This window comes from Betta splendens, chromosome 13 (assembly GCF_900634795.4).
Source record: "Betta splendens chromosome 13, fBetSpl5.4, whole genome shotgun sequence".
Lineage (NCBI taxonomy): Eukaryota > Metazoa > Chordata > Actinopteri > Anabantiformes > Osphronemidae > Betta > Betta splendens.
Genome location: NC_040893.2, coordinates 3032557 through 3047011, shown reverse-complemented (window position 1 = coordinate 3047011; position 14455 = coordinate 3032557). Strand labels below are relative to the sequence as shown.

Sequence of the window (14455 nt, the reverse complement as noted above, 5' to 3'; positions counted from 1 at the left end):
TTTGTATTGTTCTGTATATATAATGGTCTTCATTGGGCCACTCAGAAAGGCACCACCAGTAGCAATTATGGCTTAGTGGTTAAGGTGCATGACTCAATACCCTAAAGTTAAGGGTTCAAATTTGACTTAGGGCTACTCTGACAAATAGATATTTCTTACTTTTTATGTATATTTAGCAGTACTTTTAATGTTTGAACCACATTCGCTAGGTTTTAGTAATTCTTAAGAAAGTTTAAGCTTTTCTTTTAGTATATATTATGCAGCTCAGAATGCTGAGGAAAGCTGCTATTGTGGCTGAGTGGTTATGGATGCTTGACTCTGAATTTATATGGTATAGTTGAATGTCGTATTGTGATGGACAGCTTTGCTTTTACAAGAGGAGTATATAAGAAATATGAAATATAAAAAAAAAAAAAAAAACTCCCTTCTCACCCCACGCGGGTGGTCTCATCCACTTTCCAAGCTCGGGTCCTCTACCAGAGGCCAGGAAGCTTGAGGGTTCTGCGCAGTATCCTTGCTGTTCCTAGGACTGCACTTTTCTGGACTGAGATGTCGGATGTTATTCCAGGGATCTGTTGTAGCCATTCCTCCAATTTGGGGGTCACTGCCCCCAGTGCTCCAATCACCACAGGCACCACTGTGGCCTTCACCTTCGAAGCCTTCTCCAGTTCTTCTCTGAGCCCTTGGTATTTCTCTAGTTTCTCATGTTCCTTTTTCCTGATGTTGCCATCGCTTGGTATTGCCACATCCACCACTACGGCTTTCCTTTGTTCTTTGTCCACCACCACAACGTCTGGTTGGTTCGCCTCTACCATTCTGTCTGTCTGTATCTGGAAGTCCCACAGGATCTTGGCTCGCTTGTTCTCTACCACCTTGGGAGGTGTTTCCCACTTTGACCTTGGGGTTTCCAGTCCATACTCTGCACAGATGTTCCTGTATACTATGCCAGCCACTTGGTTATGGCGTTCCATGTATGCTTTCCCTGCCAGCATCTTACACCCTGCAGTTATGTGCTGGACCGTCTCAGGGGCCTCTTTGCACAGTCTACATCTTGGGTCTTGTCTGGTGTGGTAGATCTGGGCCTCTATGGCTCTGGTGCTCAGGGCCTGCTCCTGTGCGGCCAGGATGAGTGCCTCTGCTGTCCTTCAGCCCAGCCCTTTCAAGCCATTGGTAGGATTTGTTGAGATCAGCCACTTCAGTTATGTTCCGGTGGTACATCCCGTGTAAGGGCTTGTCCTCCCATGATGGTCCCTCTTCCAGCATCTCATCCTCTGTTCTCCACTGCCTGAGACATTCACTCAGCACGTCATCTGTCGGGGCCTTCTCCTTGATGTACTTATGGATCTTGGATGTTTCATCCTGGATAGTGGCTCTCACGCTCACTAGTCCTCGGCCTCCTTCCTTGCGGCTAGCGTACAGTCTCAGGGTGCTGGATTTGGGGTGGAACCCTCCATGCATGGTGAGGAGCTTTCGTGTCTTAACATCTGTGGTCTGTATCTCTTCCTTTGGCCACATTATTATTCCCGCAGGGTATCTGATCACTGGCAGGGCGTAGCTGTTTATTGCCTGGGATTTGTTCTTGCCATTGAGCTGGCTTCTTTGGACTTGCCTTACTCGTTGGAGGTATTTGGCTGTTGCCGCATTCCTTGTTGCCTGTTCAAGGTTGCCGTTTGCCTGTGGTATTCCAAGGTACTTGTAATTGTCCTTATATATATAGTCACTGCCTCGCTCAGCGTATCTGTGCTCATTGGGGCTTCGTACCCAAGTACCATCAGAAAGTCTCATGGAAGATGTGAATGCAGCATTGAGAGCGATCCCTACCACAACAATCACAGAAACCAATGAGCTGATATACGCTTCAGCATCAGTGATCCTAGAGGTGCTTGGCTATAAGAGCAACCAAGGGATCCATAAGAAACAATACCCACCATGGAAACGAAGGTTGGAGGCAAAAATCAAGGCAGCTTGGAGGGAAGTGAGCCAAATGACAGAGGCCCAGAGAGGTGCAATGAAAAGACAGATGCCTAAGAGGTACAGCCAGATGCCCATACCTGAAGCACTCGAAACTGCCAAGCAAAGGCTACAAGCCTTGGCCAGCCGCCTAAAGAGATACACCAGAGACAACGAAGCCAGATGAAAAACTGCTGTTCGCAACACAACCTGCGAAAGTGTACTCTCAATGGCAGGGTAATAACAGCAGAGCAGACCCACCAAGGCTGGAAACTGAACAGTACTGGAAGGGTATATGGGAAAGGGAGGCATCACACAACAACGATGCACAGTGGCTGGTGGATCTGAGGGAAGACCCTAGCAACCTCCCTGATCAGAATCCAGTGACTATCACAGTGGCAGACATCCAACAAAGAGTCTCAGGTATGAAAAACTGGACAGCACCTGGCCCTGACATGATCCACGCCTACTGGCTAAAGAAGCTCACTGCAATCCATGAGCAGGCCTGGCAGCACAAATGAACCAGCTGCTAAGGGATGGGACTCCGCCTGAATGGCTAACCGAAGGGCGAACGATCCTAATAATGAAGGATCCCTCAAAGGGTACAGTCCCATCCAACTACCGGCCAATAACCTGTCTCTCCACAACATGGAAGCTCATGTCAGGCATCATCGTGGCTAAGATAAGTGGGCACATGAGTCAATACATGAGCGAAGCACAGAAGGGCATTGGTAAGGATACCAGAGGAGCCAAACACCAACTCCTGGTTGACAGAACAGTTGCCCAAGACTGCAGAGTGCGACACACCAACCTGTGCACAGCCTGGATCGACTACAAGAAAGCCTGTGACTCAATGCCACACACATGGATCACTGAATGCTTGGAGCTGTACAACATCAACAGAAATCTAAGGGCCTTCATTGCAAACTCGATGAGGTTGTGGAGAACCACCCTTGAAGCCAATGGGAAGCCACTTGCCCAAGTATCCATCAAATGTGGCATATACCAAGGAGATGCACTGTCCCCACTGCTGTTCTGCATAGGTCTGAACCTCCTCAGCCAAATAATAAACAAGACTGGCTATGGATACCGACTCCAGAACGGGGCTACCATAAGTCTCCTCCTCTACATGGATGACATCAAGCTGTACGCCAAGAGTGAGCGAGACATCGACTCGCTGATCCACACCACCAGGATCTACAGCTCGGACATCGGGATGTCATTCGGGCTCAAGAAATGTGGGAGGATGGTGAAAAAGAGAGGCAAGGTAATCCACACAGAAGGGGTCCCACTCCCAGAAGGAACAATAGCAGACATTGAGGACAATTACAAGTACCTTGGAATACCACAGGCAAACGGCAACCTTGAACAGGCAACAAAGAATGCGGCAACAGCCAAATACCTCCAACGAGTAAGGCAAGTCCTAAGAAGCCAGCTCAATGGCAGGAACAAATCCCAGGCAATAAACAGCTACGCCCTGCCAGTGATCAGATACCCTGCAGGAATAATAAGGTGGCCAAAGGAAGAGATACAGACCACAGATGTTAAGACACGAAAGCTCCTCACCATGCATGGAGGGTTCTTCTTCCAGAGTTCCAGAAATCCTCCCATAGACTTCAATAGAAATGTTTCACTGATTTCTGGCGAGAGTCGCAGAGGACTGGCATTTTTAAATGGTGTCTGTGGCCACAATTTTTACTCCTCAAACATAAAACTCACACCAGTTTCACACTGGCGCAGCTGCAGTAGAGGAGTGATTGAGCTCAGCAACAGTTTGACTGACAGGTCAAACTTCTAATGCTCTGTGTCCACAGCAGCGCTATGCATATTACTGAGTTCATTACACTGTTGATTCTTTTAATTATAGGTATATTTAGTTATACTTGTATTGTATTAACCACTTTCAGCTATTTTTTTTTAGCTTTTTTTAAAGGAATTAATTTTGCAAAATACGCAAATTTATAGAACAATGCCTTGTGCGCCATAACAGAAACTGGTGTAAATACAGTAGGAGTGACCGTTGGATTGGAGAATGACTTTTGCATTCAATATTAGTAATATTATATTACATTTATTACATGTAAGTATTTTAAATAAGAATTTTTTTAATCAGAAAAGTGTGACGGTGGCGTTGCGGTCTAAAGTGGCAGACCCACATGCACAGCTCGGGAGGCGTACAGGTAAGTTGGAGGAGTTTAATACAGACGTCGTCAGGATACACACAATGGTCAAAAACACAATAGCAGAATGGCAGCGGTACAGAGGAGGCAGGCAAAAGCATGGAGATGAGAGATGAACCAGGGACGAAGACAGGCATAGAGTCGGCACCGAAACCAGAGACAAGCCCAGCCGTGAAGCCGGAACCAGAGACAAACCCAGACATGAAGCCGGAACCAGAGACAAACCCAGACATGAACCCGGAACCAGAGACGAACCCAGACATGGAGCCGGAGTTGACGTGGTCGTCGCTGGATTATCCGGAACGTGGTCGGAGCCAAACCTCCAGGAACCGAGGCGGACGTGGTCGGAGCCGAACCACCAGGAACCGAGGCGGACTTGGTCGGTGAACTGAAAGAAACGGCCTCTACGGAGCGGACAAGCGCAGGAACGTCCTCTTCAGGTCCGACATGGCAGGAACGGCCTCCTCTTCGGGGTCGACAGGGTTGCCAAAGGCCTCCTCTTCGGGGTCGACGGGGGACAGAACGTCCTCCTCTTTGAGGCCGACGGGGGACAGAATGGCCACTTCTTCAGGGCCAACAGAGCAGGAGCAGGCTGTGGTGCGGCAACCAGCTGAGGTTCTGCTGCTGGGGCAGACTGTGGTACTACGACTCGGACACGCTGAGGTACTGCGGCTGGGACAGGGGCAAAAAATCCTCACATAGGACTGGAGCTTGAGCTGGACAGGATGGTGCAGCAGCAGGGGTCAGGCGTGGCTGGGGAACTGCCGTGGCAGTGAGGGTTGGAGGTGGAGTCTGAACACGGGGGGCGGAGCCTATGAAAACCCCCTCGGTGAGTTGAGGGATTGCGGCACAATCCCCAGCAGGTGGAGCCAGAGCGCAGTCTAAAGACTGCTGAGAGGCCAGAGCTGAGGCTTGGGTAGGGGACAGGAGCACAGCAGGGGCAGACACATGAGTAGGACCACGAGAATAACCAGGAGACAGGGACTGACCTTGGGTGAGGAGCACAGCAGGACGGGCGATCGGTGGAGCTCCGGTGGAAAGCCAGGCGCTGGCGTTGAACAAAAGACCATGGCGTTGATGGGCACGGAACACAGAACACGCTATGATTCCTCGCGTCTCGAACACAGTTGACTGTAGAGAGCCCGTACCCCAGGGCGGTCTAGCCAGTCATCCTCGTCCTCCAGACAGAGGATGCTACCGCTTCCTCAATGCCGCTTAGCTGGGCTTTCGAGCTGGTTGCTTCCTGGTAACCATTGCCAGCGCTGAAAAGGAGGTGCGAAGGTCCCCAGGTAAGTTGGTGTAGACGAACTCCATTACGTTGCCGATTCTCCTCCTCAGACAAGAAATCTGCGATGAACAAACCTCCCGAGCTGGCTTGGTCTGAGTTCGGCCAGATCGTTTTGTCACGGTGGCGTTGCGGCCTAAAGTGGCGGACCCACATGCACAGCTCGGGAGGCGTACAGGTAAATTGGAGGACCTTAATACAGACATCGTCAGGATAAAGGCAACGGTTAAAAAGACGATAGCAGAATGGCAGCGGTACAGAGATGGCAGGCAAAAGCATGGTCAAAAACACAGGCAGCAGGTCGGTATCAGGTCAAGCAGGCAAAACTAGCGCTGGAACGTAGTAATAAGACTCGACGATCTGGCAGAGAACTAAGGTGAATACTGGAGATTAAATACAGAGTTTGTGATTACCAGATTAACAGCAGCTGAACTGATCACGTCACCGGGTGTAAAGAGAGACTGAAAACATTAGTGATGTGTCATTTGTGAACGATTCATTCAATATGAACTAATCTTTTATATGACTCGGGAGGAACGAGTCCTCTCAGTGAACGTCTTGTTCAGTTCTGTGCAGTACCTTCTCTCGCTACATAGCAGGAGCTGCTTAAGCTCAGTCAGCAGGACTGGAAACAGAAATGATTCGTTCAGGACTGACTCATGTGAGCGTCCTTCCTCACGGATCAGTTCAGCGCTTCAGTTCGTTCCTGATTAGTTCCTAGGATTCTTATGGATTGTTTGTTCGTTCTTCTGTCTCGTCACAGCTGTGGCTCAGCTACGGTGCTGTATGGACTGAAAAACAAGAAAATGAACGATGTCTGATTTCTGACATTTATTTATTTGCCGCCTGACAGCCGACATTTATTTTTTATTCATGGAATCATAATTAATTAGTGGTCATGGATTCTTGTAGATGTGTGTAGTCTTATTATAGATATAATGTAAAGTGTGTTTGTAAATAAATACTTCCGAACATTATATCAAAATGTTGATTTTGTGGTCCTGTATACTTACGTATACGTTTAAGTCACGTTAATGTGGTGCGTATTTGCTAGGCTTTCACATGGTTTTAATTGCTTGTGGCATTTTGTGATTATAATTTATCCGCTGAAGCAAACCATGTTGTCTTCAGTATATAGTGTTTGAGACCCACGGCCATTAATAACGCCCATAGCGCCACCTGCTGTAAATTAACAAAATGAACGACTGACTCGAAATGATTCGTTTGGTTTACTGAACGAGACTTAAAGATCCAAGTGAGTTGAAAGAACGCAACTTTTCATCAGTAGAAAACATGGTGAAACAGAAACCGTAAATGACTACAAAATAAAACAGGAAATAACATGCAGAACCAAATCCCCGGATTGGTTCTTTAAGGTTCTTCAGCTTTGTTCTTTCACTTATAGATACAATGACTGACACCAGATTTTGTATTAAAACATTAACATTTGCCTTTTGTTTACTGGCTTATAAAAGCTGAATTCATATTTGCGGGTAATGTATGCTGTTTTCTTGGCATGGTCAAAGTTTTTGCAACGTGACTGTGCTATCTGAAACTGAGCTTAGCGATCAATTTTATTATTTAGTTCCAGCTTTAGATTTCTTAGGTCTTCTAGGACATCATTGGTTGGAGAGGCAGCATATGTAGTCTCTAAACATTAGAAGAGATGTTTTTGTTCTAATTCTAATTCATGTAACCTTTCCTTTTTTTCTTGTGTGATACAGTAAATATGAAATAATTCTGCCACATATAACTGCCTTCCCAGTCTCCCAGAGAACACATGGTGAGGTTCCTGGGGTATCGTTGTTTTCCATAAAGATTGACCACTCTCTCTTTACATAACTGATCTTGATTATTAAGTAATGATGTATTGAATCTCCAATTTCTGCTTGGTGGTGTAACTGTCTTATTCAAGGAAACAGAAACTGGAGCATGATCACTAATTGTGATAGAGTGGATTCTACTGTCAGAGACATCTGGACTGAGTTATTTACTAAAATATAATCTATACTGGAGTGAGAGTGGTGATTTGGAGAGAAGGTGTACTTCCTGGAGGTGGGGTGAAAAGAATGCCAGGTGTCACAGAAAACAAAATCATCCATGTACTGTTCCATCCAACGTACTGTTTTGTTTAAATCCAGATACAGATTGTGACTTTATACTTCCTTCTTCTGCCAATAAAAGGTGCCACGAACATCTAAAAGGCTTTGAATATTAAAGGTTTATTTCTTTGTTTGTGTGTGTCCTTCAGGGAAAAGTGTTTCCTAAACTGAGGAAGAGGAGTAGTTCTGCAAGGCTCATTGACCAGGACAGAGATGCTGAAGAGCAGACTGCTGCTGACTATGTCTTTCGCATCGTCTATCCAGGGTACTGCTCCGATGCCAGTAGGTGACTTTCTTACGCTATAGACCATACGGCATGGAAACATCCTCCTATACATAATCTTGTTCCTCTGCGGTCCACTTGTAATTTCCCTGATTGCTTTTGTCACTTCTCATTGTGTGTATAAAGGTTGCAGTGTAGTCTGACACACACACTGCTCTAACTGTGTTTTCTGTTGTCCCACTGGTGTAAGCAGTCACTATAAACTACCACCACAACACAGGCAGCCGTGCTCCCTCGCTGGACGATGATGAGGAAGAAGAAGATAGGCTCCATGCTATGATCTCAATGATCTGCTCGCGGAACCTCACAGACCCTAATGTTATGAAAGGTTTTTATCATCTTTACCAGCCTGCTCTCAGACCTGACTCTAGCTCTAGACATCCCTCCCTACCTCCCAGCCCTCCTTCTGTTCTGCCCCAACCCCTTTCTCCTGAGCCCACTTCCACCAGCTTTGTCATTCTGTCTGTGTTTTCTGCCTCATGCTGAGTCCAACAGTGTGGGTAGGCTGTGGAGGTGGACATCAGGCCAATCACCTCAAGACTAAACTTGACTCAATAGTGAATCATATATAAATGAGCATACTGTATGAAATGACTGATGGCCTGCATATGTACCTACAGTATGGTTCTACTGTAGTACAAGGTGTAGTAAACACCAGTGTTTGTAATCTTTATGGCAAGAGAATAACTGACCTCTTTAAGTCAAAATGAATAGTTCTGGGTGCTGACATTTGTACAACACAATAAAAAAATGAAATAGACTTCCAAAATCAGTCATTTATTTATTATGGGGTGTGGTGTTACGCCTCGTTCTAGGTCGAAGACGCAACAGAGTTGCTGTCTTCCCCTCCTATCAAGCCCAAGTAACCAAACTAAAAGCAGAATATATTGGTAGCGTTTATTTGCTTCGGAAGAGAGCAGTGTCCAAAATAACAAACAAAACAAATCCTTCCACGCCCTACTTAACCTGCTTGAAAATAAATGCGGAGAAACAAAGGACAGGGCCACTTTCCTAAGCTCTTAACATACTGTACAGGAAAAAAACATATTTTTAACGAAGAGGGCTCCTTCTTCCTACTTACAAGCTACCAATCGATGTTCATATCACACAACAGCATTAGTTCACAATTTTCAGAATTCACAGAGCACAGTGACAAGTGATGGGGTTGACAAGCGGGAAGAGAGCGACGTCATCTGCTGCTTAAGTCGAGGGCCAGCGTTCTCCCAACCAATCCTGAAGCCACCACCTCCAGCATGTGACGTCAGCCCCCTGCACACACCTACACACACCTGATGACAAGGGGAAAAAAGGGCAGTTTCAACTGACAACAATGACAATTGTGTGATCCAAGTAACCTGTACATATTAGGAGCCACGGTCATAACAATGTACTTGGAATGGAACTGATGATGATGTTGATGTAAAGATGAGTGTGTAGCAGCTTTACAAGCATATGGAACTCTTTTATATTGTTATATCTATTAACAGCTTTGTTTCAAGTCATCGTAGCTTTTAATTATAGCATCTTCGTTCTTAGATGTCTACCTTAGCAGAGTTAGCACTTAGATCTTATCCTCACACGCTGGTGCAGATGAATGTGGCAGTTGGAACGGTGTTACACTGGGTTGTCTAGATTTCATCTGGGTGATGTGGCAGCTGCTCAAGCTTCCAGGTAACTAATACACTACCTGTGGAGCCTTCATGTCTAATTTCTCTCTTCTGCCCTGACTCCACTCAGTCCACTCTGTGACACAGTTTCATTCACTTAGTTGTTGAGGTCGGTACACATAAACATACTGTACAGCAAATTGACTGCAGACAATCCCACATCTGCATATGTTAGTTTAGGCTCTTCTATCTGGGATGATGTGTTAAACACAAATGAAAGAATGATTCAATGATTTGCAAATCTCAAACCATGTTCACCATTATTTACCACAGAACACCAATAGAGTGACATTCACATCCCTTCTGTCTATAAACATCTGGTGAGGGTTCAGGGTAGGGATGTTGTCCCTCCTCTTGTCTTGTAGCTGGTTTACAGTCCGGGACCTTTCCTGCAAGATGTTTTCTATTGTTAAAGGTCTGCACTCGGGCCAATTCATCTCTGACCCACCTCCTGTGGAGCTGTGCTGTCATGATGGATGTTGTTTCACAGACCTTTCCTGAAAGAGCTGTTTTCTGGCAATTGATGCCCTGGAACCTTTGTAGCTTTTTTAGGTATTTGAACTGTTTCTCTCTCTACTCTGGTCTTTGGAACTTCACATTCAGGTTAATTTTGTGTGGATGCATGTAAACTGTGTTATGTCTGGATGATGACTCCTCCTGATTCTCTGGAACCTTTGATATTAAACTGTAGATGCTAAGATTCTGAAAGCCTTTTCTTCCAAAGATGTAGGTGCCTTGTGAGTCTCTGCTCCTTCCTCCTACGCCCTCCTATGTCCACCTATGTCCAGTCATTCCCAGTTACTGACCAGTGCTCCTCGCTTTGTTATAGCCATCCAGCCTTCTTTTTCCCATGGTCTGACTTATTTAAAAATGTGTGGCTGCCGTTAAAGTGAAAAGACCTAATATTTTGACATGTCAAAATCTCAGTTTTAACCACTTATCAATTATCAATTATTATTGTGCTTTTGTGAACAAGATATGGGTCGTGGAGATTTGCAGATCATTGTATCAGTGTTTGTATTGTCCCACCTTCTTTGGGCCAGTGGGAGGGTTGGTGTTGTAGCACCTGAAGCTCCAAGTGAGGGGGCCTAGCTCCTGTCACTGTTGGCTCATTCTGTGGCAGCGAGGATTCACTGATAATTTGCTTTTTTGCATTGGTTTAATTTGACTTTATTCTGTTTCCTTGTGTCCTTTCATTTCTTATTTGCTTGACGGTTCTTGCATGGGAGATCTGCATCCGTTCTGTTTCTGTTTTGAGAGCGACTCTATGTTTTTGCACAAGTGTAATAGAATGCTTTCTCACAGTCTCCCTCCTGTGTTCGTTGTGATCTCTCTCTTTTCAGACATCCTGTGTTTGTGCAGTTGTTTGCTGTGATGCTGTTCACTGTAATTCTTCACTAACCCCACGCCCTCTCCTGTCCCCTCACCCCCCTCCACGCCTCTCATTACGGTCCTGTGGGGTTCCGCAGTAGTAGAGATGTGGAGTCCTTTGTGAAGGGGTTGCAATATTGAGCCCAAGAACAGGCTTAATCACATATAGTCCTAAAGTAAAGAGGGGAGAGGCCAAATGTTGGTCTCACTCCAGCATTTTTTTTGTTTTCTTTTTTGTTTTGGTCATAATATAATTTGTTTTTTGATTGATCAACCAAAGCACAGCTTCATATTTATGACAGGTCATCAGCTCCAACCTGAAGAATTAAGGTGAAGAGCATTTATTAAATGTTGAAGTTTTCTCCTTCCTTTTGTGGCCTGTTACTCCATTTACTTTTTTGATAACCTCTTTTCTTGGTCTGGCTCTATGCACCCTGCATGGCCTGAGCCTCAGCCTACTTATTCTTAGTTTCTTTACTTCCTCTTTACTGTTGTTGTTCTTCTTCCTCTTCTCTTGTTTGTCTGAAGCATCCCTATAGCTCTACTGTCTTCTCTGCCTCCCCTGGTCCAGCATGGCTTCTCTGCATCCTCTGTCTCTTCCATGGCTCCGTTCTTGCTTTCTAATCTATCCTCACCATTTTGGTTTCCTCTCTACCCTTGTTTTTCCAGCTCTCATATGTACCATGAGTGTAAAGTATCTATGCATCTAGTCATCCTGTGATGTCATGAATATATAAGAGCAACTCATGGATGAGTGAATAGATGGAATTATGGTTGAGCTGAAGGACCTCTGTCATAATATGTAAGGCCTAGAGTAAAGTAGGTGTAAAGTTCACTGACAGGAAGACAACAGTGTCCACTTTGTCTCTAACTTCTACTCTCTTGTGTTTAGACCATGGGGAGATGATAGAGATGCAGGGGTTTGGAGGAAGCCCGTCATCATGGCAACAGGCTGAAGTAACTACTCACGAGTCGTTGTGTCAGTCCTGCTCCACAGCTGGCAGCAACATGTTGTTCAACCACTTGGCTGGTTGTACCTGTATCCACGTCCCCTCAGACATACACACGTATGCACTATAACCTTTGTGTGCCTTGTTTTTTTTCTACGGCTAAACCATGTGGGTTTTCAGTGGGTTAGGGTGTAGTAATTGATTTATGCATCAGGCACGGTTTTCACCACCTGACTACATGCCCATACCTTGCAGTGGTTGTTGATAATAAATTAAGTCTTTTTTCCACCAGTGTTCCTCTGAAGATGCTTTGCCAGAACATGAAGAGGCAGATTGTTTCTAGAGCATTTTATGGATGTAAGTACATCTAAGGTTTGTCGTTTTTTCAGCACAACCTTACTTATTTCATTTTACACTCATGTTGACCTAATGTATTTACACATTAGACTTAAAAACATGAAAGAATCTAAAGGTGTAATTTCACAATGAAGTGGGAGCTCATTCCTCTATTGGCCATTAGTAGGCAGCATCTGCATTACAAGCGACCTTCATTCACAATGAAGCAGGGGAGATTATATGATCAGGCTCCTTAACCATCAAACTTAAGTACTAGATTATATCAAAAAAGTCAACATCCAGATTGCAGAGGTGTCTCTATAATGCTTTCCTTTTTACTTAAAGCAGCTCTCCCTCTTTCCCTCTCCTACCTGTCACCAGGGCTGGCCTACTGTCGACACCTGTCCACTGTGCGGACTCACCTTTCAGCTCTGGTCAACCACAGCATCGTTCCCCCAGACAGACCCTGTGAGGCATCCGGGGGCCTCAGCAAAGAGGTGTGGAGCAAGTACCAGAAAGACTGTCAGGTGAGTACAATCAAGTCAATTTAATTCAATTGACTAAATCGAAAAGAAAAGGAAATTGAATGTATTACATAGCATATGGTGGGATGGCATGTCACACAATACGTTGCTTGTCTTGGTGTCAAATCATTTGCATGGCCGGGTTGCGGTGGCAGCAGTCTAAGCAAAGAACTCCAGACTTCCTCCAGCTCTTCCGGTGGGACCCCAAGGCGTTCCCCGGGGCCTTCTTCCCCGGAGCCTCCTACCAGTGGGACATGCCCAGAACACCTCCCCAGGGAGGCGTCCAGGAGGCATCTGGACCAGATGCCCAAGCCTCCTCAGATGGCTCCTGTCGATGTGGAGGAGCAGCAACTCTACTCCAAGCTCCTCCTGGGTGACAGAACTCCTCACCATATTTCTAAGGGAGTGCCCAGCCACCCTGCGGAGGAAACAAATTTTGGCTGCATGTATCTGTGATCTTGTCTTTTCGGTCATGACCCAGAGCTTATGACCATAGGTGAGGGTAGGAACCTAGATTGACCGACAAATTGAGAGCTTCGCCTTTCAGCTCAGGTCCCTCTTCACCACGACACACTGGTACACCAACCGCATTGCACCGCACTGCGGCCGCCGCACTGATCCATCTGTCAATCTCACACTCCTTCCCCAGGAGACCCCAAGATACTTGAACTCATCCACTTGGGGCAGGAACTCTCCTTCAGCCTGGAGAGAGCAAACCACCCTTTTCCGTTGGAGAACCATGGCCTCAGACTTGGAGGAACTGATTCTCATCCCAGCCGCTTCGTACTCAGATGGCCGAATGAAGCCAACAGGATAACGCAATCCTGCTCTGGTTGAGACCGAACAGCCCTTAGCAAGAAGCCTCGGACTCTATACTCCCGGAACACCCCCCACAGAAATCTACGAGGGACGCTGTTGAATGCCTTCTCCGAGTCTACAAAACACAGACTGGTTGGGCAAACTCCCACAAACCCTCGAGCACCCTGTTGAGGGTAAAGCGCTGGTCCAGTGTTCTATGACCAGGTCAAAAACCACATTGTTCCTCCTGTATCTGAGGTTCAACTATCGGCCCAATTCTCCTCTCCAGTACCCTGGCATAGATTTTGCTGGGGAGGCTGAGAAGTGTGATCCCTCTATAGTTGGAACACACGCTCCTGTCCCTCTTTTTATAAAAAGGGAAAACCACCCCAGTTGTCCAGTCCAGAGGAACTGGACATCGTCCAGGCAATGAATCCAGAGACTTGGGGTACTCGGGGCGGATCTCATACTCCCCCGCTGCCCTGCCACTGAGGAGCTTGCGAAGACCTCAACCTGGGTTTTGTCTTGTGGGTTTGAAGTAGACTGCTAAAAAACACTGGCCATGAAGAGTTACCAAGATTCAAGATTCTTGTGAATGAAATTCATTTTCTCACTAGCTGCTGATAGTGCAGAATAGTAATAAAAAGGAATAACAAATAAGTAATTCAAAAAGATGCAGAATTAATTAATTTTAAGATGACAACAGTAACAGGTTATAGATGGCAACTTTTACATACATTGAGCAGCAATCTTTTCTTCATAGAGGATATTAATGTGTAAAGGGTGTTGTCTGTTGTGAGTCTCAGTGCAGATGCATGTGTGTGGATGGGGAGGGGAAACAATCCGTTTACCAGATCCTTTCACTGGCCCTAAGACTGTAATAGAGGTTGACGAGAGTCCTAACCTACAGCAAAGATACGTGTGCTGGGCCTTATATTCTACCTGACAACAAACGGTGAAGCAATACGTATCCAGACCAGGGTTCAACCATGTCAATAAGATACATTAT

At 45.9% G+C, this 14455-nt stretch overlaps 1 protein-coding gene across 6 annotated transcripts in view; it reads left to right on the top strand.

Moving 5' to 3' along the window:
* The window catches only part of sgsm2 (small G protein signaling modulator 2), an 86925-nt gene that overhangs the window by 64877 nt on the left and 7593 nt on the right, over window positions 1-14455 (top strand). For 2 of the 6 annotated variants that reach the window (XM_029171413.3, XM_055513858.1), the window contains 5 exons: window positions 7667-7799; window positions 7994-8128; window positions 11731-11905; window positions 12081-12145; window positions 12506-12651. In XM_029171413.3, the coding sequence (XP_029027246.1) occupies window positions 7667-7799; window positions 7994-8128; window positions 11731-11905; window positions 12081-12145; window positions 12506-12651 (654 nt within the window). Of the gene's footprint in view, window positions 1-7666; window positions 7800-7990; window positions 8129-11730; window positions 11906-12080; window positions 12146-12505; window positions 12652-14455 lie in introns of all 6 variants that reach the window. The other 4 variants (XM_029171412.3, XM_029171415.2, XM_029171414.3 and 1 more) reach the window with 2 other exon arrangements.